This window comes from Euprymna scolopes, chromosome 21 (genome assembly GCF_053919585.1).
Source record: "Euprymna scolopes isolate OS-2025 chromosome 21, ASM5391958v1, whole genome shotgun sequence".
Taxonomy (NCBI): domain Eukaryota; kingdom Metazoa; phylum Mollusca; class Cephalopoda; order Sepiida; family Sepiolidae; genus Euprymna; species Euprymna scolopes.
In genome coordinates this window covers 95,101,069-95,120,868 of record NC_136502.1, presented here as the reverse complement: position 1 = coordinate 95,120,868, position 19,800 = coordinate 95,101,069, and the positions used below count along the sequence as shown (strand labels likewise).

General features: G+C 34.4%; 2 protein-coding genes across 4 annotated transcripts in view; both read left to right on the top strand.

Moving 5' to 3' along the window:
* The window catches only part of LOC145242871 (uncharacterized), a 22,588-nt gene extending 8,428 nt beyond the window's left edge, over positions 1–14,160 (top strand). Inside the window, exon 3 of the mRNA XM_080105984.1 lies at positions 14,084–14,160. Within this exon, the coding sequence (XP_079962110.1) occupies positions 14,084–14,160 (77 nt within the window). The remainder of the gene's footprint in view (positions 1–14,083) is intronic.
* Positions 1–19,800, top strand: part of LOC145242604 (uncharacterized) — a 66,242-nt gene extending 46,442 nt beyond the window's left edge. For 2 of the 3 annotated variants that reach the window (XM_080105714.1, XM_080105715.1), the window contains one exon: positions 14,084–19,800. In XM_080105714.1, coding sequence (XP_079961840.1) covers positions 14,316–15,098 — 783 coding nt within the window. In that variant the 5' untranslated portion in view covers positions 14,084–14,315 and the 3' untranslated portion in view covers positions 15,099–19,800. Of the gene's footprint in view, positions 1–1,764; positions 2,086–14,083 lie in introns of those variants that run through there. The other variant, XM_080105716.1, reaches the window with a different exon arrangement.

The following is a 19,800-nucleotide window of genomic DNA, read 5'->3' as shown; positions in this document are numbered from 1 at the left end:
TGTATATATGAACAATTAGTGTAATAATTACAGGCATGAGCTGTTGGCCTAGGTTGGGCTCCTGCATTAACTTCACTAATACTTTTGGGAAAGGTCCATATGTTAAATAGTAGAGTAGGCTAAACTCTCAAGCCTTGGTTGTGCAACTAATCTAGGCGAAAGAAAACTGAAATGGCACCAGCCTTTCTCTGCTCATTCTCTCATTGTTTCCAGTCATTATAAACTTCTTGGCATGGGACTAGAGCAGCATTATAAGGAAAGGATCAAGAGTAAGTGGAGTAATCCTGGAAAAAAAAGTGATACCCTTTCCTACATATCAACATAGTAAACAGTTTTTCACTTAAATTTAGGAACTACTGCATCCTGCAGTGCACGAGGAAGTCAAAGTAAACCATTTTCAATTTGATGGCAGATCTGCAACATCCCTTCAGCTTTGTTGTGCTCAAATCTCTCTAGATTGTTTGCTATCTGTTCAATTTTGGTCTTTTCTTTTTTCATCAGGAGTTAACTGGAGTACTTGATTAGTAGTTTTCTCTGAGGCCAATCTTAGGACATGTCTTTGGAGCTACACAGAATTTTTCGTGCTTTATCCTCGTGAGGATTTGTCAGGCTGTAGAAACCTTATCCATGTCAGTTCTTGAACCCTTTTCTTTATAAACTCGTTTAAAATTAAAAGTATGTAAAAAAAAAATAAATAAATAATTTTAGAAACAAATATTCCGAAATTTTAACCAACCACATTAGTTGTCACATCAAATCAGTGTGTATTTGATAATTTATTTTGAAGTAAAGACTTAATGAATCACTAATATATTTGTTTTACTTTAATAAGTATTTAAAATTTTACATTTAATTTTATTTATTATAAGCAATCTATTTTAGATCTATGTGGAGAGGTAAAAACATCCCCATGCCGAACTCCTTTAACTAGGTTAAAAAGACAAAATAATTTCTTGTAGTTAAAGCATTCGCGATCAGTTCCAATATTTTAGGCTATCATGGTTTCGAAAACTAGCTCTAGACCAGTGGTTCTCAACCTTTTTTTACTCATGGACCCCTTTTCCCTTCTTTTTATCTTGGTGGACGCCTTCATAACTATTGGTCATAAGACAATCTTCTATTTTTCACTCATATAAATTTTGAGGTTTTAATAATCAAAGAAATATATATATGGCTTTATTTTTAAATGAAAACTAATTTAATGCAAATAAAGTATTCTACAACAACTATAATAATAATAAGTTTTGTCATGTTTTGCCTGTGGACCCCCAGAAATATTCCATGGACCCCTAGGGTCCATGTGGACCCCGGTTGAACCACTGCTCTAGACAATTGGTTTTGGTATAGTGTTCCAGTTATTTCCTCGCCGATATCTATCAAAACTTATTTCAAGATGGATGAAGAATATTAAACCCATGACTATTTTTTACTACCTGCCCCATGTTAAGAACGACTTTCGAGGTGTGGGGTGTTTATTCCGAAAGCCGTTCTTAACAAGGGGAGGTAGGAGGTATTTATACTACGCTAGGACAGGTCGTAAAAAAAAAAAAAAAAAAAAAAAAAATACACACCAATGTTGGTTATAAAATTCAAGAAAAGTTTAGAAACCCGCCGTAGGTGGGTACTTCAGGTATAATTTTTTGTGGCGGTGAATCTACACAAAATTGTCTAATTCCTTTCTTTTTGTCTTCAAAAACCGGTTGTTTGTTTCTCTTTTATTTATTTATCTCTAATCTTTTCTCAGATTCTTCTAACGTTTTATATCGTCCAAATATTATTTTAGTTTGACATTTTTAAAGCAAAATTTCGTTTTTCTTTAAGCCCTGACATCTTGAAACCAACGACATTTTCGTTGAGAAACGAAGAGGGGGAGTAGACTTACAGACGGAGTAGGAGAAGGAGGTGACGAGCCGTTTTTAAACGATCAAAAAAACAAAACCTTTTTTTCACCTAAACAAACAAAAAAATAAAAATTCACCTAACAAAATTGTTTGAGAGTTTAGAAAAACTTAAAACATGAATTTTTGATTTTAAAATAATTAAAACAAAAAAATTATTTCGATATATCCCAATGGAAAATATATTGTAAGTACTGTTTTTATGTACGTTTTTAGCGTCCCAAATTCTTTCGATCTGTAATTTTGAAATTTCATTAAAAATGTTGAATCGAAAAGTAAAACAATATTCATAAATTTTTTTTGTTTCAATTCGTTAGATTTTAAAACTATTTTGTTTTTGCATAGAATTTTTTTCTCTTTGACCAAGTTTGAAATTTACCCGTCTTTTTTTTTTTTACTGAATCGATTACTTTTAGAGTTTTTTTTTTTTTTTCTAATAATTTTGCCTTTTTTAATTAAAAAGCGAACCACCATTAAATTAAAGCACATGCAAATGTGTGTCACACGTGAAAACAATATTCTTGAATATTTGTCAAATTTCATCACGCCCCCTCCCCCTTCCAGAACCCTTTTTTTCTTGGACGTTTTTAAAATTCGTTTTACGCTTCGTTTTTTTTTCTTCCCTACTCTTGTTAACCTGTCTTTGAAAATGTCATAATTGATCATTTATGAACACTAAAATGGATTTAAATTACTGCAGACATCATGTTTTTGTAAAAGAAAGAAGAAAGAGAAAGAAAGACAAAGTTGGCGTTATTCTTCCTTTTTGATTTCTATATCGGCCATGTTCCGTTTCCCGCTCGCTCTGTTTTGTCTGAGTTTCACATATTAAAAACTTGTCGTGTAACAATAAAACTCAGCCGAAACCCATTTCGTTGTAAATAATCTTACATTAGGGTGCGATCGAACATTTTGGCTTTTGTTTTTTGACCGATTAACTTTATTCATTTCGGCTCCATTAAAATACAAAAGTAAACAAAACTTTTCACACGCAACACATGAAATCTCAAGGCGTTAAAATAATAAATGTTTTTGTTTTTTTTTTCAAATTCCATTTGCGGTCAACTTTAATTTTAAGGAAATCCTAAAGGAATGTCGCTCGGTACCCCCCCTTTTTTTTTTACTTGTATTTATTCCCAAACAAGACAGATTGCCACGGAGACGTAAGGAGTCCTTACGGTAAGGACTACTGTGATTTATAGACCAGATTTATAGAGGTCACCCAGGTGACCGTCACCCTAAGTGGCGAATTGTGTAACAAGATGTTTGTTCACATTACATTTAGATTTTCGCACGTTGGTACAGTGGGGTGGGGATTAAAGGAAAAACGCTATTAGAGTAAAATGTTTTCTAGCATCTAGAGACCTGTACAGTGAAGGGAGGAAGGGGTGAGATTTTGCTCCTAGTCAGATTGGGCTAGATTATGGGTTCGGTACTCGTGCAGAATTCGAACTGTACTGAAATAACGTTATCTAGAAACCTGTTCTTAACATGAAGAGAGAGTGTATTTTTTTTTTTTTATAACTATTTTGAACTTTCACCTAACAATTTACTAAACAAACGGTACAGTAAAAAATTGAAGTTAACTTGGAAATCTTATCTAAAATAAAAAATCGCAGATTACATATTCTGCATAACTAACGTCAATTTATCAGAGCAAATTCCGTGGTTGTATTTTTAAAATAAGCACAGGGATGCAATATTACGGTGATGGGACGATATGATGTGTTGGAGCTTGCTAGACAGTGTGGGAGTTATGAAATTGGAGTTTTTTTTTTTTTTTTCTTTTTTTTCCCCTCTCTTTCAGCCTGTCCAAAGTGGGAGAGACTAGTAGTTGGTGTACCAGCTCAGATGTAACAATAATACTCTGTGCATGGTCGAATGGTGGCTTTGTAGAGATACAAGATACTAGCCGGTGCGAAAAGTTTTCTAGCACGGTAAAGAGAACCCGCCTTCCTTTTAGCAGCCTTGGAAAATTTAGGTCATTCACAATGACTGTATATCCAAACTATGTTACATTAATATGGGTGTGCCTCAAAGGGTGATGCTTAGACCTTTATTATTTTTAATCTTCATAAAAAAACATTCTGAAGCTATGTACTTGTTCTAATTCATGTTACCCGTGAATGTTAATCTAAAACAGTTAAAACGTTGGACTCTTAGGAAGTGTGCTGTCAGCCATGGCAGTCAGTGGTTGCTTTAATTGCTAAAGCCGACATGTTCTATCTAGGTAACATTGAACATGACCATCCATGGTTGGCCTGATAGAACTACAAACTGGGAGGTAATTTTCTAAGAATTCAGCCATTGTCTTGCATGTGTATGTTTGCTTTGCTTGCATGTTAATGATAAAAACATTGTGTCATCAGCAAATGTAGCCATCTTGGGTGTGATATCATCAGAATGATTTTTTTTTTTATGAAGAATAAATGAATAATAAAGGTTTAAGCATCACCTCTTGAGGCACACTTCTATTAATGACATCGTTTGGCTATACAGTCATGGAGAACAACCTGAATTTTTCCTTTTCGTAAACAACGGTCTGATTATCTATATCTCTTTCTCTCTCATAAATATATAAAAAATGAACTCTCTCATCGATTTTGACATATGAGGTTCCGCCACAACAACCAAGTTGTTTAGAAATCCACACATAATTTGTTTATAGTGGTGAAGGCTTTGTGTAGAACCAACCACAGTTTTTTGGTATTACTGCTAATCTTTGTCGGTGCAATGGCTGCTACAAGACCGAGCATACAGTAAACTGCAGGTCTTTACATTAGTTTTTCCTTCTGTTAGATACATATCTTAATGAAGACTGGGGTGGGGGTGCATCTCTCCCAGGGAATTAAACATGCCCCAAGATATCAACCTGGAAACTTCTATACACTGCACGATATATACAGTGCCTAAGCTTTCCAAATGGTCACCATCTGATACTGATCAAGTTCATCGTTGCTTAACTTCGGTGATCTGGCAAAAATCAACGTGATTTTGCCATACATGTATATACTAGTCTGGGTACCGGCGTTGCCTGGGTGTTTGGAGGTGTGTGTTGAGCAAAAAAAAAAAAAAAAAAAAAAAAAAAGTGGTAGTAGGCAGGCAGGATTGGACCCATACTGTGAAGGATGAAAAGAATATGAAAAAAAAAAAAACATGACCTCTTTGCCGTCGCGTCCATCGCCAAACCGGGAGTGGATAAGGTTTAAATTAAGGCTAGTCAATTTAAAAGAGGGAATGACTTTCGAAAATATTGGCAAAAAAAGTGACCTCTCCTTGTAGAAAAGTGCCTAGTTGAGGGTGAAGGAATTAATGATTTTAGCCAATTTTTTTATATTTGTCATCCAAAAGTTTGAGGTTTAAAACGATACTAGTTTTGTCACATTCTGACGCGTCTGTCAAAAGTTTTAGGCAGACATAACATACATACATTTAAACAGACAGAAAAGATTTATATTTTAGAAGATATATATATATATATATATATATATATATATATATATTTCTTTTTGTCTGTTCTATTTTTTTCTCTGAAACAACTGGGCCAACCTAGTTGAAATTTTGTATGGAACTTTGCTATAATAAGGTGTAGTGAACTAAGTATTATGGTATCCATTCCATGCACAGTTATGGATTAATAGGGATTCGAATTTAATGCAAAAACTAGCACAAATTTAATTATATTCAACCATCAATTTGGTATGAAATATTAATTCTAACTCAACGGTTTATAACTTTTGCCTGTTTTTAACGCTAAAAACTCTAGTACGTTATATTTGTCCAGTCATACAGTAAAAAGTAATTTTTCTGATATCTTCATGTCGGACCTTATCAAAGGCCTTTTGATATATCTGTGCAATCACCGTAACTTCACATGCGTTACCAATGTGTGGTGAACACGTTCAGAGATGACCATTAAAATACCTGCACTAAAATGAGATTTCCTAAATCTATACTATTTGTCAAAAAGAAATGTAGCATTTATTTGGTGATGGATTCCTGTTGGATTGATTAATGATCCAAAAATTTTAATGAAGAACAATAGGATCATGGGGTGATAATTTTGTGGGTCAATTTTTTCAGTTATTGAAAACTGGTACTACAGAGGCAATTCTCCAGTTATCAGAGAAGCAAGGTTTGATAAGGCATTTTTTTTTTCTTGAGAACGAGCAAACGCAGCTAAACATTTTTAGTTACTAGCCCAGGAACAAGATCTGGTCTACATGCATTGGAAGTGTCAAGGTTTTTTTTATCAAGGGGTTGGGAAGACCTGGTAAATCAGATGATCTAGTGTGGTTGTCATTCATGGTGAGAAATTAATGAGGGAGTGGTTTGGAGTTTAAAGTGATCTACTGAGAAAGCAGTTACTATTATTAGCCATTATTGTGTGTGTTTGTTTGTTTGTTTTTCCCATACTATTATGGATTTTCCAGAAATCATAGGTTCTGTATTTTTGTGGTTGGATACATTTGCTAATCATTACGAAAGATATCTATATATATAAAAGGCAAAATGTGTGTGATCATTTCGTGTATGTCTTCAAAAGGCTTCTTTTGCACGCGCTCCCGGGATTGTTACTATCGCTTAAAACTGTGTATATAGGTCCTATATAATAATATCTAGGAATTAGAAAAGTGCGTAGCGTATAGATTTATTTACGTCCGATTTTTACAAAATTATTGCTATTTTGGCTTCTCGCATGTTGATTGGACTTTTTAGTATAAATATGTGAAACTAAACTCAAACGACGTCTTCTCGGCATTGCGCTGGGAAAAACGTCCAGAAGCAATCAGCTTTGATCAGACACCCCTCCCCAACATCTGTTGGGGAAAGAAACAGTTAAATTTGGGTAAACAAACCCAAACGCTGTGTGACTTTTATTTGACCTTCTTAATTAGGTCAAATTGAAGCAGCAGAGTTAACTGTTATTGTGCACCACACCTCTTTTTATAGTTAAATAACCCGCTTAACATTGTCTGTTGTCGCCGTGGGTCAATGGTTAACGTAGCAGGTTTTTTTTTTTCCACACATTAATTTCCAACTCAAGGGTACGGGTTCGATTCTCACACTTACCTACCAAAACATTTATTTTATTATTTAAACCCCCCCCCCCCCCCCCCCAGTTTTGATTTACCTCAAGACACCCGGGCATCGCCGGGTACCCCTCGCTAGTATATATATATAAAAGCGAAAATGTTTGTGTGTGTGTTTGTATGTCTCGCAAAAACTTTTGTCACGGGCCACGGATTTTCGCCAGATAGGTATCATTTAAAAGCTCCAACCATCACCCGACAAATATCGAAAAATTGGCCCAAAACAGTGATTCCTTCACCCTAAACTGGGCCCTTTTCTGTAAGGAGGGATGCCGAAAAAATCGTTCCTTCATTTTCTCTGCTCCTGCTACTACGACAATGACGTCATGTTTGACCTAGAAAACGTTGACGTTAGTTTAAACCATCTACAAGTGTTTTTAAAGGTTTAATTTCATTCGTTATTAAGTGTATGTCTCTTTGGCGTAGGGGTAACCTGTAGAGCATTTTTTCCGCCTTAACCTCGATGCTTCGGGTTCGAGCCTGTCTTTCTACCTAAACAAATATCGGAAAATTGGCTAATAACATTAATTCCTTCACCCTCAACTGGGCACTTTTATACAAAGAGGGGTCGCTTTTTTTCCCGATATTTTCAAAAGTCATCCCATCTTTTTGATTGACTAGCCTAAATTCAAACCTTCACCACTTCCGATTTGGTGATGGACGCAACAGCAAATGCGTCACTTTTTTTTCTTCTCCCCCCCCCCATGTTCTTTTCCTCCTTTAAGGTACGGGTTTGAGCCTGCCTGCCTACTACCACTTTTATTTTTATTTATTTTTTGTTCAACACCTAACACCCGGCAATGCCGGGCACGCAGGCTAGTTGTATATAAAACGATTATAGGTATTTTTCTTTCTTTAATTTTGATAGAATATGAGTAATGCAATTAGAAAAACATTTATATCATCTCACTGACTGTGGGAAGCGATTTTTTTTTTTTTTTTTTTTTTTTTTTTTTTTCAGGAATGCTACATTTTATTTAAAACTCACCAAGGCATTATAGTCAATTTTATTTTCATAGTCTTGGCTGGATCGATTTTAAATTAATATCAGTAAGAGGAAATAAATGAACTTTTTATCATTTTTAATTCTTTCGTAACAAATATATTTTTTCATAAGTTTAGATGATCATCTTGAAGACAAAGCTGGAGCTATTCAATTCTTGCAAGAGTGATTTTTCACAAAGCTTGGCAACTTTGTAATATTAAACATCAAATGGTCCTAAAATTGTCAGACAAGGACATACATGGAGATGTCACCGTGATGGATGCCAAAAATCTAGCATGGTATTTGAATACATATATGAATTTTTGTGACAATACCTGGGCAGTGTTGTCTGCAGGGATGGAGGAACAGATGAGGACATCAAGCACCAGATAAGCAAAGCCACACACGCCTTCAGCATCTTAAGACCAATCTGGAGAACAACAGTCCTCTCACTCCGAAATAAGATCTGAATTTTCAACACCAATGTGAAGTCGGTTCTACACTATGGCTCAGAAACGTGGAGAGTGACCAAGACCAACACCCACAAACTCCAGATATTCACCAACAGATGTCTCTGAAACCTCCTAAACATCAGATGGCCAGAAACTATCTCCAATTAACAACCGTGGGTTAAAAGCCAAACTCTTTGCAAAGAACTTTGTAGCAAATTCTACCCTATGCGACTTAAAACAAACTTCTATCTTTACATCATCAATGCTCTGCTGCCCAGCTGCCATCAATCAAAATGAATGGCTCTCGCCTTGGGGAGGCTTCATGTTTTGACAAGTTTCTGGGCTTGATCTTTATTCCCGATCTGAAATGGAACACGTATATCAAATCAATTGCCAAAGTCACTCCAGTAGATATCTCACTCCTGGCGCAATTCTCTACCTATATAAAAGCCAGGTTCAGCCAATGATGGAATACTGTTGCTACATCTGGGCAGGAGCTGCTAGAATCAGCTTATCCTGTCTTGAAAGAGTTCAAAATAGACTTCGTAGCTTAGTGGCGGATGCCCTTTTCTCTTCTCTGCAACCCCTTTCCCACAGAAGAGACGTAGCGAGCCTGTCCCTGCTTTATCGTTATTTTCATGGCAGGTGCTCATCTGAACTTCGATCTCTGGTCCCCCCTCGCCAGACTTTCACGAAAAACACTCGTCTTGCTCTTTATCCGTGCCTACACCTAAACGTAGATTCCATGAACCAGGTTTCTTTCTTAGAACTGCTTGCCTGTGGAACTCTATTCCGTTTGTCCGGCTGGCTACAATCTTATTGTCTTTCAAGTCCAACGTGAACAAGTTCTTATTGAACCGTCCCCCTAAGTAATCCAAGTTACAAAATCCCCACTAATGTTTACTATGCTAAAATCACAATGACTAATGTATACCTATTAACACTAATCCTCGAGTGGCCTCTGGGCCTTGATAAGCAGTAAAATAACTAGCCAAACAGAAAAGTTACTAGCCCAACCCACATGATTTTTAGAATATGACATCTTCATTCTGTGATGAGTATGTACATTATAAAAAGTTTTTTAATTTTTTTAAAAATTTTAAAAAAACTTTTTTTTTTTTTTTTTTTTTTAAGTGTAATTCTAAATATACAACAAATTTTATGTTGATACTTGAAGGTATAAACATTCTTTCTTCAGATATTTTTTTAAACAGCCTTTGTTAAAAAAAAAAAAAGAGTACATTGTTCTATTAAACTGTTATTGTTTAAATAATTTAACTGTTCGTTTTATTAAAAAAAAAAACAAAGTTGAAAAGATATTTTTCACTCAGTAGTGAGCTTTGGAAGATTGTCAGTGAAAGCAATACAATCGCCAAAAGATAAGCGTTTCATTATTTCTAGTCAACACTTTGAAAAATCACTTGCAAATGCGACTGTTTCACTCTCAATATAAAGCCCTGTTATAGTATTAATGCTAGAGTCCCTCAGGAGTTCTTCCTGGGTCCAACTCTCTTCCTGATCTACATTAATGGTCTTCCAAATCACATCCTTAGATCATTTATAGACATTTTTGCTGACGACACTACCATCTACGGCAGCAGATCAAAGGCCGTAAACGACCAAGCTCTCTGATTCTCTCTCTGATCTTGAGCATGTGATACAATGGGGAAAGAAGTGGTTGGTTATTTTTAATGCATCTAAAACCAAGCTTCTATCTTTACATCACCAGCATTCTGATCCCCATCTGGCATCAATTGAAATGAATGACTCTTGTCTTGGGGAGGCTCTGTTTTGTCAAGCTTCTGGGCTTGACCTTTACTCCTGATCTAAAATGAAATAGGTATATCAAATCTGTTGTCAAGGTCGCTGGAAAAACGATGGGATCCTTCTATCGATCCAGTAGATATCTTCCTGCTGATGCAATTCTCTACCTATATAACAGCAAGGTATGTCCAAGGATGAAGTACTGTTGTCACATCTGGGCAGGAGCTACAAGAACGACCTTATCCTACCTTGAGTTCAGAATAGACTTCGTAGCTTAGTGGGGGATGCCCTTTTCTCTTCCCTGCAACTTCTTTCTCACAGAAGCAGAAGACGTTGCGAGCATGTCTCTGTTTTATCATTATTTTCAAGTGCTCATCTGAGCTCCAATATATGGTCCCCCCTCGCCAAACATTCACAAGAAACACTCGTTTGGCTGAAAACACTATCAATAATTTCCTCCACTCTTTATCTGTGTTTAAACCTAAATGCAGATTCAAATTGGTCGCCTGAGGCAGACATGAAAAATAAGCATTGAAGCTGAGAGACAGGGCTGCTAGAATGACATGGGCCAAACTGAAGAGGACCAGGCAGAACCAGGTCCGTTGGAGGAGCGTTGTTGCGGCCCTATGTTCCTCAAGGAATCAAGAGGCCTAGATTAAACTTATAAAGACAAAAACACTTTTGATCATATTTGCAGTGACATAGTTGCATTTTCTTCATCAAGTTTTTTAATATGCTCTGGCCATGCCATAGCTCCCAAAGTTCGAGCACTGCTAGAAACTTATGCCTATCAGTCTACTATTAAATGCACAAATATATATATATATATATATATATATATATATACACACGCACATTTTTTTTTTTTTAATCGTAACCGCTTAAAACTTTTTCTTGCTGCCCTTATCGTGAATTCATATCAGTGGATTTTTTTTCAAACTGATATAAATTATTGCACAGTAAAAATAATTAAATTAAAACAAAAAATCATTTAGCAAGTATAGTTGGACGCAACTTCATTTTCTTTTTTTTATATGGCCCAGCCAATACCAAGTACTCCTGCTAGTGGGTCATAAAAAAACAAAAAAACAAATTTATGTTAAGACAGTTGAAAAGTACCAATTCAAAAGATTTTTTTTAACATATTCAGAAATAGGCTAATTCTATGCAAATTTTTGATAATTAGTTTTAAATTGTCTTTTTAGTCTGTAAATAAATTCATAATCTATTCTATAGATCTCACCTGTCTGTTAGTGTGTATGTATGTATGTATGTATGTATGTATGTATGTATGTGTGCCTAAAACTTTCAACAGAGGCGATGGATTTTCATGAGATCGGTATCATTTTGAAGCTCGACCCTTCGGAGGACAAATATTGAAAAATTGGTCAAAAGCATTAATTCCTTCACCCTCAACTGGGCACTTTTATACAGGGAGGGATGGCTTTTTTCGCCGATATTTTCGAAAGTCAACCCCTCTTTTCGATTGTCTATACCTTTTCCAGTTCAAAATGGGAGTAGTTCATTTTAAAATGGGAATAGTTCAGTTCAAAATGGAAAAATTATTATAAGTATAAATATAAAAAATATTTTATAAATTATTTTAGCAATTATATTAACATTTTATAATATAAAAAAATTCTTCAAGTCATTTATTAGAACACATCTTCTAATGCTACAACTGCAGGAATTTTAGATTGAATTCCAGCTATGAAATGATTGCATACTTCTGGTGTAACCCTTCCCAAATTCTTCCTCAATTAATAACGTCAAAGTTCGAATACTCACAATTTTAGCAGCCAATTCCTGCTTGACATAAGTTTTGATTAAAGACCATACTTGTTCAATTGGATTAAACATTGGACTGTATGGTCCTAACCTAAGCACTTCACATCCTAGAAATTCTTCTTCACTAAAAACTTCAAAGTTTGAGTGACAACCATCATAACTATATTATCTCTTTGCAGCTCTGAAATATTCTTGCATCCAAAACTGCGCTTTCCTTTTAAAAAGATCCTCTTTGAATTTCATGGTACACGAGGCTATGGGGACCAATACATCCAATAATGTGAATATTGGCACCCTGAGTACCGGCTGAAACTATTACATCACCTACCCTTTAGAGAATGCCCATCTCTCCTGGAAATATGAACATTAAAGTTTGTTTCATCCATAAATAAAATGTGTTTTCCAGTTGATTGGTAATTCAATAATTTTGAACAAAATAACTACTTTTATTTTTATTCTCAATTGAATTTGCCCTCTCGGGCACAAATCTTACAGCTTTAATCGTATAAGTCATCATATCTAGATGCTTTGCTACTGTAGATTTGGACAATTTAAACCCAAACTGGGCTTCAATCCTTTCACAGACCACATTTAATGTGATCCTAGGATTTTCATCCACTAGTGCTTGAATAAAATCCAAATGCACCTGTTTGACCTTACAATTTCTAGGCCTTCCTCTCGTATCAGGTTGATTTCCCTTACTAATCGAACGATAGACGGTGGTTTTCAGAATAGAAAGATTTTCTGCTAGGGCTTTCCAATTTCCATCCATCTCAAATACCTCCAAGATACATGCTTTCGCACTTCTGTAATCACAGTTTTCAGTTGACCTAATCATTAGGCTAAAAAAAATTAACAAATCAATACCTTGTTGTAGCACCAAAGATATTTATAAATTTATTTTTTTTTATTTTAAATTTCTCATTTTGAATTGAACTATTCCCATTTTGAACTGGAAAAGTTAAACCTCTGTCACTCGGTTTGGCGATGGGCACAACAGCTAACAAGTCACGTTTTTTTTTCACTTTCAAGCCTGCCTGTCTACTACCACTATTTTTTTTTTGCCCTCGCAATCACACACCTTCAAACACCCGGGGAAAGCCAGGCACCCAGGCTAGTTTATTTTAAAACTCATTTAATTGTTTCTCTCATAAAAAAAAAAAAATCGAACCATAATGCATCAGTAAGCAAGATGTGGTCATGTTGAAAATAATCTTTCACACTTATGGTGCGGAAATAATTTTAAAAGATTTGTTTACACATTTTTATGTAAAAAAAAAAAAAAAAAGTGTTTTGAAAATAGCAGTATTTGGTATGCTTTGAAAGTTAATATAAACTATGTTCATAATCGATGCGTCCATTCAATCTTAAAAGACAATGGACACCACTGTAAAGGTAACTGCACATGTAATTGTGAGGCAAGGGCTGAACAATCTCCAAGTACACTTCTCCTGAATTGGCAATGTTTAGGTCCAGTGGCAAAAAGAGGTCCAAAACTGACTGGAAGATGAGCGTAAAGCACATACAGCCCCTGAAATTCTCAAATGGTCACCTATTTTAATACTGACCAAGCTCAACGTTGCTTAACTTTGGTGATCTGACAGGAACCGATGTGTCAACGTGATTATGCCATATGTATTTTCAGTGGGCAGCTGTTCTGCTAAGGTCCTGGATTTTATAATTTTGCAGGCAAAGAGTAAAAGATCTCTCTCGTGTTGAAACAAAAAAAATTATATGCTTGAATGCTAAAAGATTCAATATTTTTATGGAGCAACTTTGCTTTCTGATTGGTTGCTAACAGAACGTGACGCCATTTGATTCCCTATCGTCAATGTTTATAAGTAGAACCTTCCAATTTTCAGTGATACTCCCCTCTCTCTTATACCAATAATATTGGAACACTTTGGTGATCTGACTGGAACTGGTGTGTCAACGTGATTATCCCATACATATATGTTCATAATAGCTGAACATAATATTAAATTAATATGCATGTCTATACATTAATTATTGTTCTTATTGAAATGAAGCTTAAAATTTTCTTTTCATTATTCTTTGCTATTTTTCCGTGGATAAATATTTCATATTTCTTTCTCGTTCCAGGAACCTTAGAAGAAGAGATGTTCATCTATGATATGGACAGAGATTTTGTTGCCTCGCGTTACGAACAATTTTTTTAAAAACCTCAAGAGACATTTCTTGTTTTGACTGCAACCAGTTCTGGCACTTTTGAAAAATACCAAATTGGATTCAGAAAACAAGAGTCATTTCGGTTTCATTTTGAAGCCGTGTTCGTGTTCTTCCTGCAAACGGCTGCACATTTCCACATGACATCATGCTTACCATCGAGAAACGGTTCCACTGCGAGATCTGCGGAAAGAAGTTCTTGCTTAGCAAGACACTTGAAAAGCATCGGAAGACGCATGCCGAGACTGCAGACAAACCACCACCGCCGCCGCCGCCGGTAGTACAGCAAAAGCAGAACTACCATCACAATCACCATCATCCGCATCAACATATCCATCAGCATCATCCACACCAGCACCAACATCCGCACCATCATCATCATCATCATCCACATAATCACCCAGTCAAAGTTCAGAACAACAACAACAACAACAACAATGATGGGGGAGGGGGAATTATGATGGCACCTTCAGCTGGCGTTGAAGATGGAGATGATGACAACAACGATGACGACGACGATGATGATGACGACGATGATGATGACAGTTCGGAATCTGGAGGAGAGGATAGTAATGTGGTGGCCTCTGCTGCCGTAGCTGCTGCTGCTGCTCCTGCTCCCGTGCCTACTGCTGCTGTCCCTGCCCCAGCCCCCAAAATAGATAACTCGTCAAAGCCTTATCATTGTGAGATCTGCTCGAAGCGGTTTGCACGGCGGGGCACGTTGCGTATTCACAAGAGCACCCACTCTGGCGAGAAACCATTCCACTGTGACATTTGCTCGCGACAATTTGCACAGAAGCATCATCTTAAGACGCATAAACGAACGCACACTGGTGAGAAACCGTTTCACTGCGAAGTGTGCACCAAACAGTTTGCGCGCAGTGACACCCTTCTGCGACATAAACGCATGCACAAAAGTCGAGAGAAGTAATTAGCAGAAAACACATACACAAAAAAAGTCAAGAAAACAAGAAATGGTGATCAGATAGGATTCGTCTAGTTATCATCACCCCTTCCCCCCTCACTTTGTTATCGAACGATTCATCATTTTTTGGTTTGAAAATTTAAAAAGATAATTGTCTTTGAAAATATGACACAGTTTTTTTCCTTCCTTAAAAAAAAAAAAACGCTCTTAAAAAAAAATGTCTCTTATACAAACATAGGTGACTTCTGTTGTGTGTCTAATACCACTAAACAACTTATTTTAAATTTTTTTTATACAAACATTTGTCGATTAATGTCCTTATCTACTCGTCTCCTCACCAGCTCCATTTTTTTTTTTAGAGGGAGGGGGGGGGGCAAAAAGGAAGCTGGGGTACTCTGGATGGAATACTCGCATTGTCTCGTTGGCTTTCTCTCTCTCACAAATGTGGACACCTCAGGCAACAGGTAAATCACCCTTACACCCCCATAAAAAAGATTAAAGGCAATAAACAAAAGCATACAGATACAGCACTTTGATCCTCTCAATGTAGCTGGAAATGCTGTATAATAATCACATCACACACAAAATTTTTTTCGCATAAATTTAAAAAAAAAAAAATAGTTAATACCTACCGACTGATACGATTTATTAATTTATTTTTAACTAAAAATCTTACAATTGATTTATTTATTTGTTTTTTTTTTTTTTGCTCTTAAATCTATTACTTAGGAATAGAAATCAGATGCAAGATCTTAATGACGTTCAAAACAATAGTTGATTGGGTGGCAAAATCAGAAACCATGAAATTAAAACCACTTCAGTACAAAACCAAATTTTTAAAGCAACCAGTGAGAAATAAATAGAATGGCTTCAAAGTCGCAGATCAACTTTATTATTCTTGCATTCTCGTTTCTGAAATCATGTCAAAACCATTTATAATGAAAATGAAAGTTACCTTTCATTATTTTTCTTGCCGATTTTTACCGAAATGCATAATGACAATTAACAAATTTTATTATCCGTATTTTACATTTTATAGTAAATATAGTTAGTTTCACTTCTAAAAGAATTAAAATGAATAAAACATAAAAAAATTTTTTTTTAAATGAATAAATTGATAAATATTCGGTTACTTAGCATCTATTTCTTTCAGATAAAAAAAAATTTAACTGTTAAATATGATCGGATTATGAAAATAACCAAGATGAAGGATTTTTTATTTTACCAAGTCCAGCCAAATACCCTAAAGTAGGTTTACAGAAATGGTTTCCTTTCTCCCTCTGCAAAAAATGGTGAAATCTTGGAGTAGAATAAATGTGGAGCCGTAGCCTAAACCCATGACTATGATTCTGGAGTTATTTTATTTTTTTTTTTAATTAGAATGATTAAACCAACAATAAAAAACAAATAAAAAAAAAACCACTTTGTATTGATTGTCTTCAATTTCAACCTATTTTAACTTTTTTTTTTTTTATTTATTTTTTTTTTTTTTATTACCAAATGTTTTCAACTGAGCTGGGTTTGCATGGCTGGAACAGTTCTGTCATTTTGTTTTCATTAATACAAAAGTGCTGCAGTCAAAATTACTATTTTTTTCTTTAAAAATACTAATAATACTATAATACTTGACCCCCATCCCAACTTTAATTTTATCTAAAAATGACTTTCAAATTGACAGTTTATTTTCAACAATAATTTAAAAAATGGCTTGTCCCATTTTTACTTTGTATAGCCTTCAATATTTGTAAGTGATTTTGAAGCCATTAAATTATCTTAATTAGCTTAGTATAGGGCTTTGTTTTTAATTGTATCTATATATAAAAGCCACTTTGCGCATGTGTGTGTGAGAGTTTGTTCCCTATGGACTCCAAAACTATGTTTTTAAATTTTCAGACAAATGTATTTCATATGTCTTCGAATGCTTTCACATAGGTTTTGTATCGGAATGCTTCTGATAAAGCGATAATTGAGAAATCTGATTAAAGAAGGAGCAGCTCGATTTGGACCAAAGTTTACAAACATCGCAAATAGATTTGAGAAGTTTCATCACTGTACAAACAAAAGAAGTCAGTGTATAATAAAATCAACCCTACGTTCTTTGATAAGGCAGGGGTGCATTCGAAATGAATGTATCTGTTTAGATAACAAGTGAACCATAATAATTGCCTTTAGCCATTTATATGAAAATGATTTTATAAAATCAACAGTATTGTGGACCAAGTCACTACAGAGAGGCACGTGAAGCTTCCTCCTGGTCCACAGCGGTGGGTCTCCACGTCGAGAAAGTAATCAATTTGATTAAAAAAAGTGCAATTTCACCGATTTCTGACATTATTGTATTATAGCAGTTGTAAGTGTACAACATTCGTTGATCCTCATTCAATCTCGGGGGGAAACGTCGGGTCTCCCTGCTAGTAGATTTCTAAGAAAAACCTTTAGTTGAAACAAAGTAAATCTTAAGTCACTAATTATCACGATTTCAATGAATTTATCACAAACCCTTGATTCCACCAAAATGGTCACTGGTGTCTATTGATTTTAACTTCATTTTGTATTATTTTTCATTAGATGTAAACAAATGTCACCTCATGAAAACTGCCATATTCACTGTCTTTTTGAGGGAAGCTCTTTTAATGTAATGATAAAGATTTTTCTTTATAACTCTGCCTTTTAAAGTGCCTGTTGAGCTGAGAATTTTTTTTTTTTTTTTTTTTTAAATTCACACGGAAAGTAAATTACCAGCTGATTTAATAAATAAAATTGAATCCGTTTTTATCATAACATGTAAACGAGTATTTCTTATAGTCTCATTATTTGTTTTTGAACTGTTTTCCTAATATTGGTGGCTTCCATTTTCACAAGATTTCTATCCTTTTGTCATAGATACTAACTTCAAACTGTACGTATGGACTTGAGAGAAAAAAGAAAAGATAAATAAAGACTTGGCCAGAGATAGATTAGTTTGAGAGTTAATTTTCTGTATTCAGTTTTAAGCATCATTCTTCTGGATGTTGAAGGTTCAGTTCTCAGTGCAGATGATGGCAAGAATACAACTAACTGATGGAATGACAGCATGGTACTCCCATGAATTTAATAAAGGATTTCTGTTTGAAATTTCCATGCAGATTCTTTGAGTTTGACAAGATACATCTGATGGAGGTTACTTCGGTTGAAATGTGAGAATAACACTGAAGATGAGAATAATAGACCAAATAATTCAAATTGTGTAAATTTACACATGGGATTTTTAAAATGTGTAAGTAGGATTCACATAAAGAATTTTACTTCTCGTATAATAGACGTTGATAAAGATGTGACACATGAGACATGGCGAATCACCAGATGAGCTGCACTATTAACAAAATTCCAGGTAATTTTTTTTTTTTTTTTTTTTTCACTTGAAATGCATCTGCCATAAACAAAAGTTGACTTTTCTTGGTTAAATAAGATTTTTTTAATGAAAAATGGAAGCATTTGAATTCTATTATTATTATTATTAACACCAATTTTCTGTAGAGTCATTATGTTATAATTAAAACAAATTCTTGGTCAAATATTTTTATGAATCATGAAAATGTTATTAACTATTTCGTTCACAAATTAATTTCTCACTATTTAAAAGGCAACTATAAAATGCATTAAAATTTAAAAAAAAAAAAAAATACATTTCTTATTTAGTTATTCGCCTATGAACAATAAACAAATTTATTTAAATCCAGAAATATCCACTGGTTTCGGTTTTCCGATAACTTGTTTAGTTGATTAGAGATAAATTGTCAGTAACCGATTTATTCCATATATATATATATATATATATATATATATATGAATAAAAAAGAATGCGAAAAGTATAAAAGCTTATAACTTTTCTTTATTCGTTTTTAATTGGCGACGTGCAGGAATACAAAATAATAATGTTATGAAAAAAAAAAAAAAAATTAAAAAACTTTTTTCATAAGTACATAATTTTCGACCGATCCTTCAGTCTTCATCGGTGTAGTGAAAGTATCTATATATATATATATATATATATATATATACACATATTTTTTCTTTTTAGATTTATTTTGGATTGAGTTCTTGCTAATCCCTTTATTTATTCTTTTAATTTTTTTTACATCCAACCCTATTATAAAAAGATGAATAAATGCTAAAAAACTAACTTAAGTTTTTAGAGTTTCTAAGACAAAAAGTACAGCAAGAAATCCAGCCTTTGGTTTGAGAATTTTATTTTCGTTCTTTATAAAAAGTATTGAAGACAGCCAAATGCAAGGTTCTCTCTGATCACCACAAACAATTGAAAAACTATAATACCCATTACTTGGTGCCATAATTAAGAATCCCGTTATGAGTAGTATAGACACTTACAGTTAAACAAAACAAAAAAAAAAAAACTTTTTCACCTGCCTTCTTCAAGCGGCCTTCCATCACATTTTTTTTTTTATATATACACATACATTTTTTCTCTCTATTTAGAGCTACCAGTCATAAGCCTGAGCAAAAGAAATAACTTTTACAAAATAATGGACCAGTGAGTTCACCACCTTTGAAATCAAATAATTATTTCACATTTACATATTTTCTTGAGAAAACCATCCAATCTTTTTCTGTTGAATTGAAAAAGTGAGGAACTCCAACAACAAATATTTTGGGTTTGTCTTAAAAGTGATTTTTATGGCTTCAGTTCAGAATTTTTTTTTTTTTTTTT